The sequence below is a fragment of the Lingula anatina genome, chromosome 6, assembly GCF_051362555.1.
Source record: "Lingula anatina isolate TDL-2025a chromosome 6, LinAna3.0, whole genome shotgun sequence".
NCBI classification, from domain to species: Eukaryota; Metazoa; Brachiopoda; class Lingulata; order Lingulida; family Lingulidae; genus Lingula; species Lingula anatina.
Window position 1 is genome coordinate 23,498,809 of NC_141772.1, and position 24,650 is coordinate 23,523,458.

Consider the following 24,650-nt stretch of genomic DNA (forward strand, 5'->3'; position numbering starts at 1 on the left):
AAACTGCCGAGTGTGTTGAAGCAATTCTCGGATTATTTTTGGATATCTTCCTTGGTTTGCTGGGGATAATGTGAGTACACACACTGGACAATAGAAGTGTCACCCCCTAAATCAGAGTAATAAAAGAAGGCAGATCTTGGGTAGTTATAATGCCTGATCTACTTATAATATGACTAATGACTAATGAGTATAAAACCGCTATACCATGGAATTGTACAACCGCAGAACAAATAAGTAAGACACACCACTGCATTTTCTGTGTCTCTGTACAGTAGTTGTTTGTTGAAACAGCCGCAATAACTACTGGCAGTATATAACAAAACAGTCTCCTGTAACTGCGTAGAATATACACTGTATTACTAACATGTTTGGTGACAGGAATTATCCATTTATTCACCAGGATGACAATGCTCCTTGTCACAGACCCAGAGCAGTTGATGATTGGTTTGACCAACAGGGCATTCGCAGGGTGATGTGGCCTGCCCAGAGTCCGGATGCAAACATAACAGAAAATGTGTGGAATGATATGTCAAAACTTTTGACAAATGCCCGTCCAACCAGCAGACAAACTCTGTTAGATTCAGTGTTTCATGCTTGGGCCAGCATAAACCCTGAACGCATCAGACAATTATTTGAATCCTTGCCTCGCAGACTGGCAGCTATTATTAGGTCACGTGGCTATGCCACTAAGTACTAATTTTAGACTTGAAACTGCATATCTTGGTAGAATGTATATTTTGTTCTCATTTTGTGTATTTTTGTGAAATTTGATGTTAATAAAATAATACCAGGAGCATATCATTCCACAGTCATTTATCTCCCCCAAAATATTAGTTCAGTAGGGGTGACACTTCTACTGTCCAGCGTGTGTATATTTGAACTGCAGATGTTGTTTGGTAAATGTGATAAACAAGTGCCCCATATTAAAGCCTATCCATATGATTTAAAGGTTTTTTGTTTAAACGTCAAAGCCCCGATAATCTAAATGGATGCTGGTCTGTTTTATGACACTGTTCACAGAGAACCAGCTTTTTTCAACAGTTTTAGTTGAACAGCAGCCCCTGAATCCTAAAAACTAGGGTTACCAGGCCGTATTCCAGTCCGTGACTGATGGACCTGACTGGGGATGTGCACTGGTTACCTTAACAAGGTTTATTTGGAAGGCTGTTTCCGTTCCTTAAATTACAACCTTTGACTTTACATCCTTTTCCTAAGATCATTAAAAATGAATTCGAACAACCAAACTCTTTTTTAACTATTGGAAAATAGAAAACACATATCTTCAAGTTGTTTCATACAAAATGGATGGGATTTGGGTGTTGCTTTCAGTTATACAATTTCCCGTATAGACATTTATCGTCTTTTTTGTCTCATATCCCATTTACATATGGTGACTTTGAAAATGGCAGTGTAACATTTTACCACCTAGCTGTTTATGCTTTGCTGAAATGGAAAGCGAGTTCGACAGATGTCATTTTCATGGAGAGACCCAGCCATGGATAGACGTCTTAAGTCAGTGCTTATCAGAAGCACGGGTTTCAAAGGGAACTCGAAAGTTGAAGAGGACTTTATAGTGAGCGGAGGGATGTCACTCTCTCTCTTTCTCATTCTCTCACACGAACAGAAATATTTCAGTAAAGATATCTTGACGTAAAAACAGCCCAAGTGCTTTTTCAAAGCGATTTTATTTTTCCCTTATACCCTTTTCCCACCCTGAGCTTCAGAGCTAACTTGACACTAACCTTTTCACTGTAGCCTATCTCCATCGTGTCAAGTAACCTCTGACCAGATTCGAGTGCCTCCGCCGCCCGCCAATCAAATTTAAAGCCCGCACTCAATGACTCATTGAACGATCTAGCCAATGAACGCGAACGAGTCAAAGCGCGCTTTGTTCAAATCCGGACCAATCAAAGATAAGGCTGAATATTAGGGACTTGCCGTAACCTGTGGGCAACACGCAAAATACATCATCCCTCAGTAGATAATGATGCAGGGCATCATACTGCTCTGGTTTCAATTCCGATATACTCCATGCTTTCTTTGTGTACGGTTATGCACTCGGAACTACTCGGATGTCTCCGCACTCGACAATAACTATGTTGTTAGTAGGGAGCTTGCGGAATCAGCCGAGGATTGCCGATTGACGATCAACCAATCAGCGTTTTCACCAAACTTTGGTGAAAAATTTTGAAACATGGATTCGATTGGCTTATATAAAATAGGTCAAACTATTTTCGTCAGAGGTTACTTGACACGATGGAGATAGGCTACAGTGAAAAGGTTAGTGTCAAGTTAGCTCTGAAGCTCAGGGTGCCTTTTCCATACCCTTACAAAAATCCCACTGGTTCAGAATAAAAACTGAACACCATGAAGCAAAAAGATATATTTAAAAACCCGTTTGCATTAAAGTCAATCTATGGCAGACGGTACTCGGTAAGGTTACAGTAGAAGGTGACCACCATTCTACCATCATTCAGAAATTCGTTTCCGTGCACATAGCGAGGAGAGATCCCACGCGCGACGCCGTCACCGAACTCTGGCCTGGTCAGACTGGTGACGTGATGGTTAAAAAGGGTGTACGTTCCTTGTGTGACGTCATACCCGGTCAGATTAGTGTTTTGACCCAAGGGGATGGGAATCAGAAGCAGTGGAACACGGTCTTCTGCACGGAACTTAATCTCGTTGTCGAACCCCTTCTGTCCAGGTTTCATATAGTAATATTGTAGCCGTATCATACTTCTTGCTGGGACGACCATTCCCTGATTTCGACCCTCCGTTACAGTAAACTCATTTTTGGTCACAATCATCCATGCGTTACAGTAAATTTTGGAGCCGTAATAACGAACTGTATTGTTGCGTGACTCCGAATGAAGTTTAAAATTTGCAGACATCGGAAGGGTCGTGATTTTTAAAGTAAAGTTAACCAATGCGGTTTCGAAAACCACGGGAGCTGGATTAACCCCTGACAAGATACCGTTACCAACGTCCACGTCGATGCCGTACCAGTCGTTCAAAAACTGTAGGAACTTTCTCCCTTCAGCTGCGATGCTGGCGTTCGTGTTTAGACCAAAATATCGGTGTATTTCGTACCACTGGTCGCTGTCAAATCCTTGGCTTCCACCTCGAACCATACTGCCATGGCTTATCATTGTGTAAACAGCGCACATTCTTTCTCCCGACACCACCATTAACAATGCCAAGCAACAAAGGATGGAAAAGAGATGCAACACCTTAAAAAAAAAAAGAAACGGAATCGTCCTAAATGCGCAATGCCCATAAGATGTTTGTATGGTATATCTTTAAAAAAATCACAGTGTAATTAGTAATCTCAAGACACCGAACACTCTTTGATTAATATACAGCTTAAAAATGAAACTGAATTTACTGGGTTCCCGGGTCCTTAAGTATAAAAAAAATTAACTGGATATATCCTTTGGTTCACTAGCCAATGTTTTCGGATAGAAACAATGCAGACATTGCAATACGGACAGTCAAACAGGACTTAAAGTTTCCACCACATCATGTGTACAACACACCAGTTAACACATAAATCCCCGGTGTCTACGATAGCAAACACCATCAGGTTGTAATACTGTAAAACGGGCATGACAGAGGCAAGCATCTGAGAAAGTTTACTGCTTAACTCACCATGTTTCCAGTCTTCGGCGACTATTGAGACGCTCAAATTTACCCCGGTATTATCTTCTTGGTACACCTCCTCGGTTGACTAGTGAAAGACAACCGAACAGCGGCGTATTCAAATTATATACAGTTTAAAAATGCATTAATGGTACCATTATTTTGCAGAGATTTTCATGTTTATTTAACTGTGTATCCCGGATAAGCACTGGTGTCTTTCTATAATGGAAAACCATTAAGTAACATTAAAATGAAAATGAACGGACAGTTCGATCAGGAACTACATTATAGCTGAATGACCCAAAACCGTCGTTGATCAACTAGCTGGGATAAATTCTGGACAACCAGACACTTTTTTCCAACAGCACGAAAAGGGAAGAAAATTTAAGAAAACAAAAGAGATTGTATTTGACTTCTCAAAGACAGGTCATAACCCCCCTCCTATTTATATATATACAGTATATCCAAATGAATGAGCAGTTGGATGGGTGACATTTATCCTGTTTTTAGCGACGTTCTTACCTGAGATGAACAGTACACCTTATGTACACTGAAACTAGGCAACAACGTCTACATCGTTTTGTCGAGTCATAATTTATATCTTTAATATGGATAATAAAGACACTGTACTCATGTCACGTCAGGCTGGCACCCGAGCCTAACTATACAACAATCAAGGCAACAGTTTAGAGTTCATTTAAATATCCATATTATGAAATACCACGTCAGGCGAGTTCTTATTATGATGCACTCCAAACCAGCAATATCGTGACATGATATTAACATGCACTCTGTTTTATGGCTGATAAGGTCACCGAAATAAAAATATAATCACAATTCAAGTAACTGGCTTATACCCAGTGACTAAAATTGGCCATTGCTTTAGTGAAGACGATCTCTTCAATACACATTCATTTAGTTTATGGAATTTCTTTTAAAGATACTTTTAGCGTGTGATTATCATGGTTACTTGTTAGATATTATATACTAGCAGATTTCATCTCGCCACGTAGGAGTCCGTTATCAGTTATCAACACGTGTTCGTTTTCCAGGTGTCTCTAAAGTAAACCACCCTTTAACCTTCTTGTCCATATTTGTATCTTTATATAGCGCGTGAACAATTTTACGTTAAGAGCTACTGTTACATAAAAAAGTATCAAACTTTCTCGAATTAAAAGAAAAAATTCTTGTTGTGCGCTGGTAACCCATATAGGCATGAGCAGTGTATATCTTTATGCGTTTGCAGATCCAACAATTAATTTACTCTTATATATTGTGGAAAAGTAACATTTATTTCACCATTACTGAGTGGCTTTATACATATTAAATGAAATGACAGAAGGTAAAGATTCGATCCGACAGGTTTTGGCCCAATCCCTTTAAGTCACAATGCAAGCGACCGTCAAAAATGTCTCTTTCTTGTCTCATATTCCATTTTTGTGGTACTTCCACATGATGACTTTTATAAATAAAAGTTGCACATTTTACCACCGTTCTGATTATACATGTACTTTGCTGAAATAGAAGGCAAGTTCGACAGATGACATTGTCATGGAGAGACGTTTTAGATTCAGTGTTAAGCACACGTACAGTTTTCAGAGGGAACTTAAGTATTGAGGCGCACTTTTTAGTGAAGTACGGATCTCACACACTCTCTTTCTCATTCTCTCACACGAACAGAAATATTTCATGGAAGTTATCTTGACGTAAAAACAGTCCACGTGCTCTTTCAATGGATTTTTATTTTTCTCTTATTCCCTTTGCCCAACCCTTACAATAAATCCCACTGGTTCAGAATAAAACTGAAAACCATGAAGCAAAAAAGATATATTTATAAACCCGTTTGTATTACAGTCAAACTATGGCAGACCGTACTCGGTACGGTCACAGGCGAAGGTGACCACCATTCTGCCATCATTCAGAAATTCGTTTCCATGCACGTATCGAGGAGAGATCCCACGCGCTACGCCGTCACCGAACTCTGGCCTGGTCAGACTGATGACGTGATGGTTAAAAAGGGCGTACGTTCCTTGTGTGACGTTATACCCGGTCAGATAAGTGTGTTGGCCCAAGGGAATGGGAATTAAAAGCGTTGGAACGCGGTCTTCTGCACGAAGTATAATCTCGCTGTCGAACCCCTGGTGGCCAGGTTTCATGTAGTAATACTCTAGCCGAATCATACTTCTTGACGGAACAACCATTCCCTGATTTCGACCCTCTGTTACAGTAAACTCATTTTTGGTTACAATCATCCATGCGTTACTTTAAATCTTGGAGTCGTAAAAACGAACTTTGTTGTTGCGTGACTCGGAATAAAGTTTAAAATTTGCAGACATCGGAAGGGTCGTGATTTTAAAAGTAAAGTTAACTGCCGTGGTCTCAAAGAACACAGGAGTTGGATCAACCCCTGACAAGGCATCGTCGGCAACGTCCACGTCGATGCCGTACCAGTCGTTCAAAAACTGTAGGAACTTCCTCCCTTCATCTGCGATGCTGGCGTTCGTGTTTCGACCAAAATATCGGTGTGTTTTGTACCACTGCTCGCTGGCAAATCCTTGGCTTCCACCGCGGATCATACTGCCATGGCTAACCATGGCGTAGACAGCGCACATTATTTCTCCCGCCACCACCATTGGAAGTGCGAAGAAACACAGGAGGGAAAATAGATGCGATACCTGGAAAAGAAGGGAGTCACCCTTAATACGGTGTCCACCAGATATACCCAGGGCTAGGCAAGACATCTTAGTACAAAGTAAAGGAACATGTACCAAGACGCCAAAAACATTTAAACTGAGATCGTAAAGAAGAGAGCCAAGGGATATAAAATCGATCTAGAACGTATCGTCAGTCCTCTGTGTCAAACCCTCCCCTCCCCTTCCCCCCTCCCCACCCTGATCCAGTGTTTTTTTTTAGAGTATAGCTATCTATGGAGGTCATGTGGTCCGACGACAAGCTCAGATATCAGAATAATAACTATAACTGCCCTTTTTATGGTAAAACAGAATATATCATATTTCTATGAGTTGTTTACAATGTTTTTATTTTGAAAAATAGATATCATACGAAGAGTTATTATCCCTTTAATTAAGTTTCCGGTGACATCTTTCCCTCCACTTCCAGCTGAGGTTAAAAACCAGACAATTTGTGAGACTGATGTGTTCTAAATGAAACTGAATGTTTTCCTGTGTTTAGTTTTTAATTAATTCCTTATTGGTCGGATAGCCGTAACGCATACAGTGCAATACCAACAGCATGCTGGACTAAATATTAACACAACAGCATCTACATCACATCAGTAAACAAACTAACCACGGTATCTACTCTGGTGAACACCATTAAGTAAATTGCAATACTATAAAACAGGTAATATACTCTTTATTAATTATTGCTGTACTCACCATGTCCTAATTTTCGGTGACTATTTGGACGCTCAAATGTGTCTCTGGTTTTATCTTTTGGTACACCTCCTCGGTTGACCAGAAAAAGGACAACTGAACAGCGGCTTAGTGCAGTATTGAAATTAAATACAGTTATAAAAAATATTGATCTCAGCGTTCTGTTAACGTTACTACGATCACTGGCAAGCGTGATAGACTATATGGGCATTTTTTATTTGTAAACTAAACCGCCACACACTATACAGAGAACAAAAGATATTTATAGATATATGATGAAATTAATTTTAACAGCGTACGGTTTTACTTTTCTTGGTGTGCTCATTCAATTTTGCAATTTTACTCCTTACTATTCACCCCAACTCACCTATGAACATAAACTTTGGCATCAAGCATTAAGCTATTTTTCTTTTTCATTTCAACTATGCTTTTGGTACCTCTATTACAATTTCATCAAACCCGAAAATATTTTTTAAATGATCCATTTGGCCATGTTTGAAGATGAGCAGTAGAGTGTAGACATTTGCCCAGACGGAGGCATTAAACAATTTAACTGGGACGCATTTAGTCGTATTACCGCGGTAGAGACAGCGTCATTATGCAACCAGTATAATTAGCTTCATTATCTTCTATGACAAACTTTTTACAGCTTTTGGCAGGTAGACACAACAGGAAAGTCGTTGTTTCCATGCCTGCGTGCCCGTATCTGTAATTGTATGCAACACGAAGAGTGAAAGCGTCACATTTTTTTAAACATTATACATTAAAAAAACACTGCAGTGTGCAATACGCAACCATATGTCCAGATGTTTTTTGAAGTTATTCAGTGATATAAGAAGAATGATAGCATTTTACTCCCTCAATTAACTCAATGTTGAACATAAAGAAAAAGGAGTTATTCTTTTTGGGAGCACATACGTAACAAACAACACATTGAACACAAAATTAATTTGTTGGTTGTAAGTTTTCTTCTACAAAGAAAACAGTCGGTAAAAGCCAGTCTTAATTTTTCAGATCCAATTGTCTTTCACACTGGCACGCCACATAATTATTTTGTGATTTTTAATAAAGCTTACCAAAGAGACAACATAAGTTCGTTAAAGGTAATTAGTGTCACCTTTAGTGAACTGGTGTAGAGACAATCATTTGGTCTTGTATGTCTCTGTTCACAACGTAACTGAGCCACTTGAAAACACTACTGGAAAAGTGGCCATAAACGAGCAAATTGTGTATCAATTTGGTGACATTTGATGGTGACGTTTTAATGACTACAAAACACAGTATTCCCTAGATTTGAAGGGGTGCATGCTCTAAATTCAAATAAATGCATATCTTCGTATGCTCTGTCATTAAAGACCCTGTATGGTATCTGACAAATATGTTCCGAATAGTTTACAGGTACAAGGTGATAATTTGACAAAAAAAGTATGGAATTGGAGGTAAAACAACCTTTTTGATCAAGAGTTTAAAAGAACCCAGATGTTCTTGCAACAGCTTTTTATTCACCGCTTATCTTTTTGCCCGACCCTTAAAATAATTTCATGGAATCAAAATGACTTGAATGCAAGCAAAATAACGATATATTCGTATAAGCCCGAAAGAAAACTTTCCAATGTATGTTAAGTTAATCTATGGCAGACGATACTTGGTACGGTTACAGGAGAAGGTGATCACTACTCTACCATCATTGAGATTCTCGTTTCCATGCACGTATCGAGTAGAGACCCCACGCACTATGCCGTCACCGAACTCTGGTCTGGTGAGACTGCTGACATACTCATTGTAGAGGACGTAGGTGCCTTGTGTGACGTCATACCCGGTCTGATCAGTGTCTTGACCCAAGGGGGTGGGAATTAAAAGAATTGGAACACGGTCTTCTGCACGTAGCTTAATCTCGCTATCGAATCCTTTGCGTCCAGGTTTTATACTGAAATAATGTAGCCCAATCATACTATTTGCTGGAACAACCATTCCCTGATTTCGACCCTCCAATACCGTAAACTCATTTTTGATCACAATCAACCATGTATTTAAGAAAATCGGGGAATCGTAAAAACGAACTTCATTGCCACGTGACTCCGAATAAAGTCTGAAATTAGCAGACTGCGGAAGGGTCAGTATATTGAAAGTAAAGTTAACTGCCGTGGTCTCAAAGAACACAGGAGTTGGATCAACCCCTGACAAGTTATCGTCTCCAACGTCCACGTCCATACCGTACCATTCCTTCAAAAACTGTAGGACCTTCTTCCCTTCAGCCGCGATACTGGTGCTCGTGTTCAGACCAAAATATCGGTGTGTTTTGTACCACCGCTCGCTGTCAAATCCTTGGCTTCCACCTTGCATCATACTGCCGTGGCTTACCATGGTGTAGACAGCGCACATTCTTTCTCTCGCCACCACCATGTGTAATGCGAAGAAACACAGGAGGGTAAAAAGATGTAATACCTTAAAAAGAAAAGAACGGGGTCACCCTTAATACAGTGTCCACAAGATATACACAGGGCTAGACAAGACATCTTTTCACAAAGTTAAGGTACCGTATTTAGTTCCAAGACGCGTAACACCTTTAAATTGAAATGTTTAAGAAGGGAATTTCGATATAAATTCGATCTAGAACGTATCGTCAGTTGTCTGTTTCAAACCTTATCCCTTCCTTGATCCAATGCCAATGATGGTTAATTTTTCACTATGGTTAACTTTAATGTCTAAATAAACTTTGAGATCTCTATTTATTTCGTCATAAAAATCTCACTTTCACCAGGGAATTATACGAATTAATTCCCTGCTCTCATGCATAACCTGTAGTACACGTATTCTTTAGAATAATGGTTAACGCCGCTGTTGACTAAAGTTACACAATATTTGCATATGTTTAACATACTGCAGCAAATCGCCCCCCGATATTCAACCATTTTGGAACAAAGTTGTGACACAATATGAGTAATTCGCACTTTGAAAAATAACATGTTCAATTTAGTTTCCGGTAACATCATTTGCCACACTCTCCCCCAAACCTCCCCCAACACACACACACACACTAGCACACACACACACACACACACACACACACACACGCATCTGTCAAAAAGAAAAAGAAAAAAATATTGCTGTACTCACCATGTTCCGAATTTCTGTGACTATTTAGACACAGTATGTTTCCTTGGTTTTATCTTCTGGTTCCGAATTCACCTCTTCGCTTGACTAGTAAAAGGCAACTGAGCAGCGGCTATTAAAATAATTACAGTTCTTAAAAATATTTGATGTCGCAGTTCTGTTAGCGTTACAACGATCACTGATAGACTATATGGGCGTTTATATATGTTAACTAAACCGCCATACACTATACAGAGAACAAAAGATATAAATAGATATATAACGAACTGAGTTTTTAAAGGGTGCGGTTTTAGTTTTCTGGGTATGCTCATTCAATTTTGCTATTTTACTCCTTGCTTGCTATTCTCCCCACTTAGACCAACATTTTAACTGAATGATCCAAAACCGCTGTTGATCTACTAGCTGGGAAGATCTGGGTGAAATTTTGGACAACTAGACACCAAAATAGCAAGAGTGAATTTGACTTCTCAATGGCAGGTAATAATTCCCCTCCTATTTATATACAGTTTATACAAATGGATAAGCAGCTGACAGGGTGAAATCTATCGTCTTTTAGCGGCGTTCTTACCTGAGATGAACAGTACAACTTATGTACACTGAAGCTAGTAATAACGGCTCCACCGTTTTGTGAAATCATTACGTATTTCTTTAATGTGGATAATAAAGATACTGTATACATGTCACGTTAGGTTGGCACCCGTGCCTCACTATAAAACAATCAAGGCAACAGTTTAGAGTTCATTTAAATATTCATATTATGAAGTACCATATTAGACAAGCTCTGATGAACCCCAAATGGTAATATTAATACCTTGAGATGGTATTAACAAGCAGACTGTTTTTTAGCTGATACTTTGGATTTGCACAGAAGCATCTAAGCTCACTGAAATAAAAATATAATCACAATTTAAGTAACTGGCTTATACCCAGTGACTAAAATTGGCCATTGCTTTAGTGAAGACTATCTCGGCAAACACATCCATGTAATTCATGGAATTTCTTTTGATGATATTTTTAGCGTGTGATTATCATGGTTACTTGTTAAATATTATATACTAGCAGATTTCATCTCACCACGTGGGAGTCCGTTATCAGTTATCAACACGTGTTCGTTTTCCAGGTGTCTCTGAAGTAAACCACCCTTTAACCTTCATGTTCATATGAATAATGTACATTTACAGCGCGTGAACAATTTTACGTTGAGAGCTACTAGTACTGTTACATAAAAAAGTATCAAACTTTCTTGAATTAAAAGAAGAAAAATCGACTGTTGTAATGCGCAGGTCCTTTGTAGGGTAGTTTGATGACATGATCATAACTGAGCGTGGGGTGGACAGAGCGGGGTCTCTCTCTCTCTTTCTCTCTTTCTTTCTCTCTCTTTCTCTCTCTTCAAACACACAAATAAAAATGAAAATTAGTGAAGCTATCTTGATATAAACAGCCAAAGTGTTCTTTCAACATATTTTTATTTTACCGTTATTTTTGGCCAATTCTTACAATTTATTTCATGGGGTCCAAAACGCTCAAAATCCCACCTCCAAGCATACTGCTTTGTCTAATCATGGTGTACCTCAACCACCAGCAATGTGAAGAAACACAGTACCTTTGATGCAGTGGTCACGGGGAACCAGTATAGGCATGAGCAGTGTATGTGTGAGATAATACACTGTCACCCGAGCGATATATGCCATAACACCTCGAGCGTCAGCGAGAGGTGTTCATGGCATATATCGCGAGAGGGTGACAGTGTATTATTTGACATACATACCGAGAAAAAATACAGTCATTTCATCCTAAAACACCCCTAAAACCGAATAAAGAGACCCTATCTCACCCTCTAGAGATGTTATACGAAATAAACTCGTCCACGTGCGCTGGTCATCTCCCGCCAAATTCTTACGTAATGTCTGACAATTTGGTGAATTTTTGCTAAATACTTGTCGTGGACATTCAACCGTCGACACTGACCATGCGCGTCTCAGCTGAGCCACACCTAGCTGGGACTGCTGCGGAAAAAAGGTCCCAAGGCAAAATCTCTAATTTGTAGTGACATTTCTGATAAAAAAGGAACATCGGACCGGAATATAGTCAAACTAATTTTTCACAAGTGCAAAGGAGAAAGAAATTTACTTTTTGGTGATATTTCTGACAACGAGGCAGTTTCGGAATTAAGTCGAAACCGACGGATGTTTATTACAAGTTCACGGGAGTAATAATTCTAGTTTTTTTAATTGTTATTTCTGACGACGAGGCGGTTACGGAATATAGTCAAAATCAAACTGATGTTTATTTCAAGTCCACAGGAGTAATAATTCTACGTTTTGGTGACATTTTTTTACTACGAAGCGGTTTTGGAATATACATGTGCTGGTTTTCAGAGCATTCATGTGCTACATGTAATTACAAGTTCAAAGGGGGAATACATTTGATTTTTACCGATATATCTGATAAAGAGGAAGAATGAACAGCTTAAAAACAAAAGGTAAATAACACAACCCTCGTTAAAAAGTTATAGATTTACAAATAATTTGTATGCACGTGTGGCTTAAATGTAAACTAATTCCCGTTTTCAAATCATACCCATATGATTTGACTTAGTGTAATAAAATGATAGATAATAATTGTTAAACGTGAAAAGTTTATGCTAATTTTTTAAAAAGTGTGAGAGATTTTAAATTTGTCTGCTGGTAGGTATATGTAATAGGGTACATGTATTTCATGTATTCACAGGTATAAATATATATATATATGTAATAGTATATTGTAGCGTACATTGATATAAGTGCCTTATTATAAATAGCTCTTGTATATAAATATGTGATATGAATATGCATACTGGTGTTAGCGCCCTTTTTATGTCACGTGGGTCATGTGATCCTGGACTATAAAAGCGGTTGGCGCGTAATTCAAAGTGAGATACACCAGTGATCGGCTGTGTAGATAGTACGAATAAAGATTTTTCTAAAAGGACAATACATTTTTTGTCGTGCCTCGGTTACAAAAATGGCGCAGCCGACAGGATACCAAATGCTCAGCAGTCAAATGTGACTTTCCTGGACTAAAATGTGGATCGTTTTTTCTTTCATTGAGATCGGATACACTTTTCTGATGAAGCCGTGAGCTCCGATCAAGCACAAAGTTGTACAGGTGAGCTCGTGACTTTCTTATGACAAAGTCAGAAATACGATTATATTCTGAGCATTAAATTAACTATTCGCCGATCTAAGATTATCACATCTTGGTGTATCGGAAATTGAGCTCCAAAATATCCACTTTGCGGACTTATAATAGTAAAGGTGGTTCTGAGAGGAGGTTTAACGAATATCCTTCTCCGATTCTCCATAGTGTGGAGCTACAATGAAAACTGACTTACAGACTGATCTCCGACAGATTGGTGATTCAGATACGATTTACCGGTATTACTTCCTGGTGAGGTAATCCATGGTGATTCTGAGGTATAACTTTCCTGAAGTATTCTCTGATGATTCCAAGGTGCAACTTCCCGGTGTTATCCCCTGATGATTCCGAGGTGCGATTCTCCGTTGTGACTCCCTGGTGATTCCAGATGTGATTCTCCGATGCGATCCCCTGGTGATTCCCGATGCGATCCCCTTGTGTTACCGATGCGATCCCCTGGTGTTACTGATGTGCGAGTACATCTTCGTAATTCACCGGTCCATTATTGCGTGTGATGAGATCCACCACAGCGGAGGCCTTGTATTCATTCGGAGACAGTGGTCAATCAGAATTCAAGGACTTTCATGATCTAAACGGACAGTGACAATTGTAACTGTGTTCACTATATTATTTTGAAATCGGACTCTACGCATTTAATTCTTTCATTTCTGGATGTGTACAGGCATTAGTTAATTGCAGTGGACGGCGGAATTAAAGGAGGTCGAGCAGAAAGTGATAAGTATACACATTTTTTATCCCCATGTATTGTGTTGCTTTATATGTTTCGCTCATTGTATTACCTCCTGTCTAGTGATTGTGTTTGTGTGTGCCGTCTCATGTTATATTGACTTGGCCCTTATTTGTGCTTCTGTGTGTAACAGTTGCTCACCCAATAATTGATTGTTTGTGTGTTTAACCACTAGCATAATATTGGGTGTAATTTGTGCAAAGCTTCCGCTCTACCTGTATAATTGTGATTGTGCAATTAGTATCCCTGTGAAGTGGTGTCCATTGTTTGTTGTAGTGTTTCAGTGGCACGTCATTGTGATAACAATGCATTAGTGGCCGAATAACACTTGGATATAGTGATTGTAATTATTTGCATTACTAAATCAAGTCTAACAGCAACCATCCTACTTATCATGATGTGAATTATTTTGTGTTTAAACTGCATCTATCATTTAGTACTGGTTCTGTTGCATTTTATTTTCATTTTCATTGATTTCATTTGACATTTTTATTACATTGGTTACATTTTTTTTATATTAATAGAGATAGATTTTTTAGTTATTTTCATTTTGGTTAATCACTCATATTTTGGATTATTAAGTTAATTTTTGATTTGTTTTAGTTGATACCCGATATTTTGGTTCAATAAGCCACTACCATCATAATATTTTTCTTTCTTCTATTTAATTAATTTGATACTAACTTGATTAGGGTTTGGTTTGAGAAGTAGTCCTTTATTTTTTAATAGAGGTAATACAGCTTTTCACGCTCGTTTGTGCATTCCCTATTTGAGTAGTTTAAGTTTGTTTCCCATTAATTATCTGTTTAATTTGATCATTTGTGCTAATTTCTTATTATTTAAATTTTGATCATTTAATTTTTCATTGACCCCATTTTTGACCCCGGCCTCCTTGTGTTTTACCTAGTGTTACTAAATCATTACCTTTGTGGACCTTCCTTCAAATTGGGTTATCATTATTGATTGATAAAATAGTTTCTTGATAAGCATAATTAATTTTAAATTGAATAAGTTAGATTTTTGTTCATTAATTGAGCTTACTTTAAGGCTATATTAATTGCAGTTCAATCAGTAGTGAATTAGATTTTAGAAGTAATTGATTGATGTAGATTATTAAATTAATCAATCAAGGTCAATTATTCAATTAATTGAGTATTAATTTTTTTTAATTATTTATCAATTATTATTATTATTTATTTTTTTTTTTGTGAGCATTTTCCCATGATTTTTTGGTGAGCACTTGTGAATGCGAGTGGTGTAATTGAATTGACTGTTTTGTTTTATTTTGTGAGCATTTTCCCATGATTTTTGGTGAGCACTTGTGAATGCGAGTGGTGTAATTGCATTGACTGTTTTGTTTTATTTTGTGAGCATTTTCCCATGATTTTTGGTGAGCACTTGTGAATGCGAGTGGTGTGATTGCATTGATTGGTGATATCTCAACATGGATACCCATTTAAGAGAGCAATTACAGGCTCTAAGCCCAGAAGACAAAGCTGCGGTGTTGCAGTTACTCAGTCCCGAGTCCGAAAGCAGTAGATCTAATGCTTCCCATGAGCGCGACAGTGTTTCTCAACCACCTCGCGCTGCTCCACATGTGGGTGGGTATTCGCGTAAATTACGGCTATTTTCGGGAAGAAGTCCAACTCCACATGGAGAAGTTGATTTTGAAACGTGGATAATGCAATTAGAATCTATATTGGACGAAGGGTCAGATACTGAAAATTGTAGAATACTTAAGCAAAGTCTTTTAAGGCCGGCTCTGGACACTGTCAGAGAAGCTACCACTGCAACACAGGTTGTTGATATTTTAAAGAATGTATACGGGATAGTAATCGATGGTAAAGAACTCTTAGTGCAGTTTTTTATTAATTACCAAAAGGAAAAAGAAACACCATCACAATATTTACAGAGGTTGTACTTACAGGTGATGCAGGTTGTAGAAAGGGGTGGAATTGAAGTTAGAGAAGTCCCAGAGCATCTTTTACGACAATTTATTCGTGGGAGTTTTGATGAGGAGTTAATAAATAAACTTGATTTAGAAAAATTAACAGATCCTCCTAGTTTTGCCGAGTTACTTTTATTAGTGAGAAGAGAAGAAGCCAGACGAACGGAGAAGAGGTTACGTTTGGAAAAGAAGAAAGAAGCCAGAGTCCACTCCATGACGGTTTCAAAGGAATCTGAGGCAGCTAATGTCAAGATGATGGAGGAGTTACAAGCCAGAGTGGCCAAGTTAGAGGCTAAAGGTCAAGTGTGTGCACCTTCCACAGCGTCGCGGCCTGAGGTAAAGACTAAGGTAGAGAGAAAGGAGCGACGTGGTAAAAAGAGTATTTTTTGTTTTAAATGTGGGGAGGATGGCCATGTAGCAAATGGATGTGAGAAAACAGCGAATGCAGAGTTAGTTCAGAAGAAACTCCTTCAGAAGACTTTAAACAGGTAAAGGTGTCCAGGGAGGGATCACTGGAGACCAGTAAGAAAGAGGATCCCAAGAATACAATTCAAACAGATGATTCATTTCAAAAGTTATTACAAAATTTAGTGGGAAGCTCAAATGAGTCAGTTTCAATTGTAAATAATATTTGTACATATGCTTTGGTTGATTCTGGATCAATGGTTACTTGTGTAAGTGATTCTTTTATTCAGCAGCAGTTTCCTGATTTACCTAGGTATTCTGTTGATCAACTTATTTTAGTGAAGGGACCCCAAGATGAAGACCTGCCCTACTCGTGTTATGTAGAATTGGAGATAGCTATTCCAGTGGATGGGACAGCACACGTGGTAGGTGTATTCCCTGTGCTGGTGGCCCCTGATACCGAATATAACCAACAAATTCCCATGTTGATAGGAACAAATGTTCTCGATAGGTTGTACAAACAACTGGAAAATAAATATCAGGGTAGAATACCAAATGATAAAATTTGTAAATCAGTCAGTTTAGCGTTACAAACTGTGAAATTGAGAAAAAGACATTTGGAAAAATCCCAAGGGGTGTATGGATTATTGAGAAATAAAGAGAAAATCGAAGTTGGTCCAAACCAATCGAAATTTGTTTGTTGTGTGTCACAGATAGTTATCCCAATTCCACGAACAATTGCAATGGTTCAAGATTGTGGAGTGGCAGAGTGTGGTGTGCATCACGAAGACGGGTTGCGCGTGACTCCAGGGGTGATTGATTTAAGTAATGGGAATTTTGAAATTGAGATTACTAACCATCAGTCAAAATCGGTGGTATTGCAGCCTGGGACCACAGTAGCCCGGATTTCTCAGGTTACCATGATGAATCCGTCAAGTGAACTCGATGATGAAAGTTTTATAAACCAGTTTAATTTACCGGCATCCGGGGAAGGAATTTCCCTGATCAAAGATTTGCTTTTGGAGCAGAAATCGGTGTTTGCTCAACACAAGTTGGATATTGGGAAAACGTCGGTTGTTAAACATGGAATTGAATTAACAGATAGCGTTCCGTTTAAAGACCGGTCGAGACGTATTCCTCCTGCACTGTATGAAGAAGTGAGAGAGTACTTGGATGAGATGAAGACTGCTGGTGTGATACGAGAATCTGCTAGTCCATGGGCATCGAACGTAGTTCTGGTCAGGAAGAAAGACGGTTCTTTAAGGTTCTGTATCGATTATAGAAAATTAAACAACCGCACGGTACGAAACGCTCACCCATTACCGCGGATTGAAGAGACGCTAGATGCTCTAAAAGGGGCGGTTTGGTTTTCATCGTTAGATTTGTGTAGTGGCTATTGGCAAGTCGAGTTGAAAGAAGAAGACAAAGCAAAGACGGCATTCACAGTAGGACCGCTTGGATTTTATGAGTGTAACAGGATGGCGATGGGATTGACCAATAGTCCTGCAACGTTTCAGCATTTGATGGAAAGTGTGATTGGTGATTTGAATTTAAAAACCTGTATGATTTATCTTGATGATATTATCATTTTTTCAGGAGAATCCATTAGCGAACACGTTGCTCGAGTCAGAGAAGTATTGTGTCGATTAAAAAAAAGCAGGGTTGAAGCTTAAGCCTTCAAAGTGTCAATTTTTACAACAGAGAATAAAGTATTTAGGGCACGTTGTTTCAAGTGCAGGCATTGAATGTGATTCAGAAAACATAAATTGTTTGAGACACTGGAAAACTCCTACTAACATTAAAGAGACAAAAAGGTTTTTAGGTTTTGCTGGGTTTTACCGCAGATTTGTGAAAGACTTCGCGAAAATAGCAAGACCTCTCTACGAGCTGACCAAAGAAGAACAACGAAAGAAGGGAGCCGCCCATTGGGTATGGAAGAAGGAGCACCAGAAAGCATTCGAAACGCTTGTAGAAAAACTTACTAATCCTCCCATTTTATGCTATCCTGATTATACACTCCCCTTTGAATTGCACATTGATGCGAGTTCTAGTGGGTTAGGGGCAGTGTTATGTCAAAAGCAAGATGGTAACACACGTGTGGTAGCTTACGCTAGTCGGGCATTAAATCGCAATGAGCAAAATTATTGCTCAAACAAATTGGAATTTCTTGCGCTGAAGTGGGCGGTAACTCAAAAATTTCACGATTATTTGTATGGGCACAAATTTGTGGTTATTACAGACAATAATCCACTAACATACATTCTTACTACAGCTAAGTTAGACGCTGCAGGTCATCGGTGGTTGGCAAGTTTAGCCGCGTATGATTTTGAGTTAAGCTATCTGTCAGGTAAGTCCAATATTGACGCGGATGCCCTGTCACGATTACCTACTAGAAAGTGTCATTGTTCTTCACAGATTGTGAAAGACATGTGTAGTAATGATCACAGTGTAGGTTTGGATGTTGGTTATTCTGAAAATCTTCCTTTTCATCCTAAGTGTTTCCCCCAAGTAGCAGAGTGGGAAGATTTGAAAGTTGATTGGCAGGAAGAGCAAAGTCAGGATCCAGTGATTCAAAAGGTGAGAGAAGTTAAATTAAATTCAGACAATTTCAGAAACCTACCACGAACCGACAATATGAAACCTTTTAAGAGATCATGGAAGAAGCTGAAAGTGGTGGATGGTGTATTGTATCATGTCGATCATGCGGACAGAAAGAGGTTAGTGGTGCCTAGTGCATGGAGAGAGAAAGTTTTTACTTTAACTCATGATGAAATGGGACATCAAGGTAGGGATCGTACACTGTCAATTGTAAAACAACGGTTCTTCTGGCCAGGAATGGATCACTTTGTTAGCGAGAAATTAAAAATGTGTAGACCATGTAAATTGGGAAAAAGTCCACACTTACCCGAGAGCGCAACAATGGGGCATTTAGTTGCATCTCAACCCATGGAAATTGTGTGTATGGATTTCCTTAGTTTGGAAGAGTCCAAAGGTAGGGTAAGTAACATACTTGTGCTCACAGATGTTTTCACAAAATATGCATGGGCTATACCTACAAAAAATCAGTCAGCCTTAACAACTGCTAGAGTCTTATTTGACAATTTCATGATTCCCTATGGATTTCCTTTAAGATTGCACAGCGATCAGGGGCGCAACTTCGAATCAAAGGTAATCAAAGAGTTGTGTAAATTACTGGGAATAGAAAAATCCAGAACGACCCCCTATCACCCCATGGGAAACGGAGTTACGGAACGTTTTAACAGAACTTTAATAGGTATGATGCGTACACTCCATGATGACCAAAAACTTGACTGGAAAAGGTATGTTCCTTCATTAGTTCACTCTTACAACTGCACGGTGCACGAGTCCACAGGCTTTAGTCCGTTCTACTTAATGTTCGGGAGGGCCCCCCGGCTTGCAGTAGACGTAATTTTTGGTCTGTACACGAAGGATGAGCACAAGGACTATGAAAGGTATATAAGTATGTTGAAAGAGAGATTGGAAACAGCATACAGCATTGCTAATGAGAGAGAAAAAGGGAAAAGGTCTAAAAACAAGCAAAGGTATGACAATCGGTGTAGAGGGGTAGTACCTGAGGTAGGGGATCGAGTTTTGTTAAAAAATGTAGGATTAAAAGGGAAACACAAATTGGCTAACAAATGGAGAAAAGAGGTATATGTGATTGTTGGTCAGAATGACTCTAATATACCAGTGTATATGATCAGACATGAAAATGGAAAAGGGGACATAAAAAATGTTCATAGAAATTTGCTTTTACCTTTGATTTTCCCCATGGATTTGCGGGAAGAGAAGATCACTAAGGTAAGTACCTGTAGACCCAGACACGAGAATGAATTTTCAGAGATAACAGAGGACTCTGATGATTCTTCTGGGGTACATTATGTTGTACGATATGGGTCTGAACAAATGATCCCTGATGAAGACGGTAGTAATGAAAGGGTTAGCGTAGAGGAGGAGGATCGAGAGGACGACAGTGAGCAAGAATCGCAAGTGGAAAGCGAAGGTGAAGATGTGCAGGAAAATGATACACCAGTCCAGCCTAGGCGGTCCACACGCACTAGACGACGTCCGCAGTGGATGGAAGAGGGGAATTATGTGTTTTCACAGATTGTACCAGAAAGACGGTCCACATCTGCGTCTAGGTTACTTGACATTTACCGTACATTCATTCAATCTAGTGAAAATATGTTTAAACAGATGGTGGAATTATTGAAGGAAAGTTGAAATTTAAATTATAACTTGTATTTTATGATTTATGTTAATTGATGATAATAAAAATGCTACAGCAATTGCACTGTTTTTAATTATTTTTCTCCCTAAACCCAAGTAATATTACTGCTTTTCCTTGTGAGAAAGGTTGCGTTTACTTGTGTGTTTGTACTGTGTGAACTCGGCGTACTCACATAAGATGGGAGTAATTTTAATCATTTTCCTCCATAAACCCAAGTAATAGTATTGCGTTTCCTTGTGAGAAAGGTTGCGTTTGCTTGTGTGTTTGTACTGTGTGAACTTGGAGTGCTCACATACGATGGGGGTAATGTGTTTTAATTTACTATAATTGTAATATTATTTTTTTTTGTAATTTTCTCATCCACAGTTATTTTACAGTATAATCAATGGCGGGACGCCATTTAATTTTTGGGGGGCACATGTAATAGGGTACATGTATTTCATGTATTCACAGGTATAAATATATATATATATGTAATAGTATATTGTAGCGTACATTGATATAAGTGCCTTATTATAAATAGCTCTTGTATATAAATATGTGATATGAATATGCATACTGGTGTTAGCGCCCTTTTTATGTCACGTGGGTCATGTGATCCTGGACTATAAAAGCGGTTGGCGCGTAATTCAAAGTGAGATACACCAGTGATCGGCTGTGTAGATAGTACGAATAAAGATTTTTCTAAAAGGACAATACATTTTTTGTCGTGCCTCGGTTACATATAACGCAAGCAACGTCACTATTCTCTTGATGCCAAGAAGGTCACATGGTCACACTGTCTTTTGGCTTTCAGTATTTAAGAGACCTCGACTGATTTAACCAAGATGTAGTCGTGAAATTCTAGACTACATCGAGGTTAAATCCGAGTTTTCCGAGAGACGCTAGGCAGAAATGTCGAGTTAAGCGAGACATTTTTGGGTAGCGGCTCGAGGTTGCCCTCGATCTTCACTGAAGCTTGGCTAAATGGACAGGCTTCAGTGTTCATCATATCGCCACGGTCATATAACATCCCTAGGTATGTATATCTTTATAAGATTGAGCCATGCGTTTGCAGATCCAACAACCCTCAAATATGTTTATTGTTAAAAAGGAAATTTTATTTCTTTATTACTGACTGGTTTTATACAAAAGGTAAAGATTCAGTAGGACAGCTGTCTTGTTTTGGCTCTCAGAATAGTTCCCCACCTTTTAAGTCACAATGCAAGCTCCCGTCAAAAAATGTCTGTTCATTTTCATTACTCTAAATACGGCGCACATTTTAAGTTTGACTGACAGGAAAGTATGAATGTCTACACTTACAATGTTAAACATGTTAACGTCTTTTGAAGTCAGAGAGACACCCGCATGAATGCCTTTATCACCTGAACGGATGCTGGCATGTATTATGAATAATCTATCAACTGACATGACTTTAACGGTTTCAGTAGAGAAGCTTTTATCTATTCTGGGGTGTGTCTGTCTACATTTACAGACGTGGCAATTTTTTATAAACATGATACCTTAAGTGCAGTTCAATATAAACAAGACTTACATTTCTGAAATAGATTTTAAAGACTGTAAGTGAACATCTGAAGCAATTAGGTTGTTTGCAATTTAATTAGACCTTGTTTTCAACTACACAATAGTATGTCCTTCTTTTATCGTTAGAATGATAATCGTTTTGAGGATTGGAAAAGACACTTAAGAATATAATTTACGTTTTGCATTTCATTGTGGTATTGTAGAGATTAATAGGGGTAAACCCGGTAGGTAGATATTAACCTTACCATTTGTCATTGGAACCAGTCTTAGTTTTAGTGTATATAAATATTTGAAAATTATCTTGATTTCAGAAAAAATTGAAACATTTATGTGTGGCGTAGTTTGTTGAGAGCTGCAGTTGTCCCATGAACATTGGTAGAGTGGAATTGAAAGCTCTCTCTCTCTCTCTCTCTCTAAATAATTAAATTATATAATTATAGTTTATATTTTCACCTCCATTAGTCTGTTTCTGTCTGTCTGTCTGTCTGTTTGTCAATAGCCTTTCTCAAAAATTTTGGCTTGATTTGAATAAAATTTTCAGGATAGGTCAGAAGTGGGCTAACTTAAAAGTGGTTAGATTTTGGTGATGATCCGTCGTTCAAATTATGATAAATCATTAGTTCATCATTTGTCTTGATGGACGTCTGCGCTCCCTGAGTGTTTTTCCCTAATTTTGGTTAAAATGTTATATTGATATTAAAACCCCCAAACTATTTTCACAACAAATATTTTATTATTTCCTTATTTTTGTTGCCAAATGATGACAATTAACTTCATGGGATCGAAATAACTCAAAAACCAGCAAAATATTAATACATTTGTATACATGTTTATCTGTATAACTCTCAAAGAGAATTTTTCAGCGTGTGAAGATCTTATCTATGGCAGGTTATAATCTGTAGTATTACAGGAGAAGGTGATCACCATTCTGCCATCATTCAAAGCCTCGCCTCCACGCACGTAGCGAGGGGAGATTCCACGCCCTACGCCTTCACCGAACTCGGGTCTGGTGAGACTGATGACGTGTGGACTGAAGACGGAGTACTTGCCTAGTGTGACGTCATATCCGGTCAGATTAGTGTCCTTACCCAAGGGGATTGGAATAACAAGAATTGGAATACGATCTTCTGCGTGTAGCTTAATCTCTCTGTCGAAACCCACGCTCCCTGTGTTGGTATAGTAGTCTCTGTACCGAATGACGCTTTTTGCAGGAACTGACATTCCCCGGTTTCGGCCCTGTTTCACTATGAACGCATTCAAGTTCATAATCATCCACCCATTACTGTAAATCTGGGAACCCAAAAATCGAATTTCATTCTTACGCGCTTCCGAAAAAAGTCTGTAATTTGTATATTCTGGAAGAACCGAAGCTTTAAAAATAAGTTTGACTCCTGAGCTCTCCAAAAACACCGAAGTTTTATCAACCCCTGACAAGGTATCGTTACCAACATCCACCTCAATACCGTACCATTCTTTCAAGAACTGTAAAAACTTCCTCCCTTCAGCGACGATGCTGGCGTTCGTGTTTCGACCAAAATATTCGTGAATTTTGTACCATTCTTCGGTGGGAAACCCTTTGTTCTGAACGCCAATGTTGCTGCCGTGGTTAATCATGGTATAGACCACGCACATTTTTCCTCTCGCCACCACAATTGGCAGTGCGAAGAAACACAGGAGGGAAATGAGATGCAGTACCTTCAAAAAGGAACAGTTAAAGTCGCCCTTAATATGGTATTCACGAGATACACTAACGTATGTAGGTTATCTTTTTGTAAATTTACATTCAGATTTTCAGTTTCAAGTTCCCATACACTTTTTAATTGATTTGGAGTTTTAAATAGGATTCAGACACAGATCCGATCAAAAATGTTTAATCATTTTGATTTATTTCGCAGAAAAATCCACGAATTAATCCAGCATGTTGATCAATAAATAAGTAAAAATGAGTGAATGAATAAGATAAACAAAAACTTTTGAAAATGGTTTTGGACGTTCGCTTCAATAGTTATGATACGAGTTTATAAGTGTCACTGATTCTCTATTTTCGGATAGGGGTGGGATAAATATTAAAGCGAACCATTGAACGTTATCTTGGCTGGTAAAGATCGTATCACGTCCGCACTGTACTGCAGAAAAAGATTTGATATATCGCTCAAGCAACCTGGCAACCGTCTTGTGTAAGTGTAGTTAAGTATGTAATTTTCGATATTGAACACCGTTGGCTCCAACGTCGTGGCCAAAAACCTGAATTACTCCTTTGAAAAAAACCTCAAGAAATAATTAAAAAGACGCACAAAAAAAACAAAAAACAAATGAAGGATATTATATACGGGATTTACCAGCCAAGATGAATTTTAATCGAGAAAAAATACACAACATTGTTCTTTCCACAAACCATTGCTCGACCTTTCCCTGACTTCGATGTTTGATTCCATTTTTAATCAAGTT

At 38.5% G+C, this 24,650-nt stretch overlaps 1 protein-coding gene across 1 annotated transcript; it reads right to left on the minus strand.

Moving 5' to 3' along the window:
* Positions 1–7,984: 7,984 nt before the first annotated feature.
* LOC147761389 (uncharacterized) lies at positions 7,985–10,788 on the minus strand. Its single transcript, XM_087015780.1, has 3 exons — positions 10,717–10,788; positions 10,152–10,260; positions 7,985–9,479 (listed from the first exon to the last, which is right to left on the minus strand). The coding sequence occupies exons 2-3, from the start codon at positions 10,152–10,154 to the stop codon at positions 8,664–8,666; spliced, it is 819 nt and encodes a 272-aa protein (XP_086871906.1). The 5' UTR covers positions 10,155–10,260; positions 10,717–10,788; the 3' UTR covers positions 7,985–8,663.
* Positions 10,789–24,650: the final 13,862 nt, after the last annotated feature.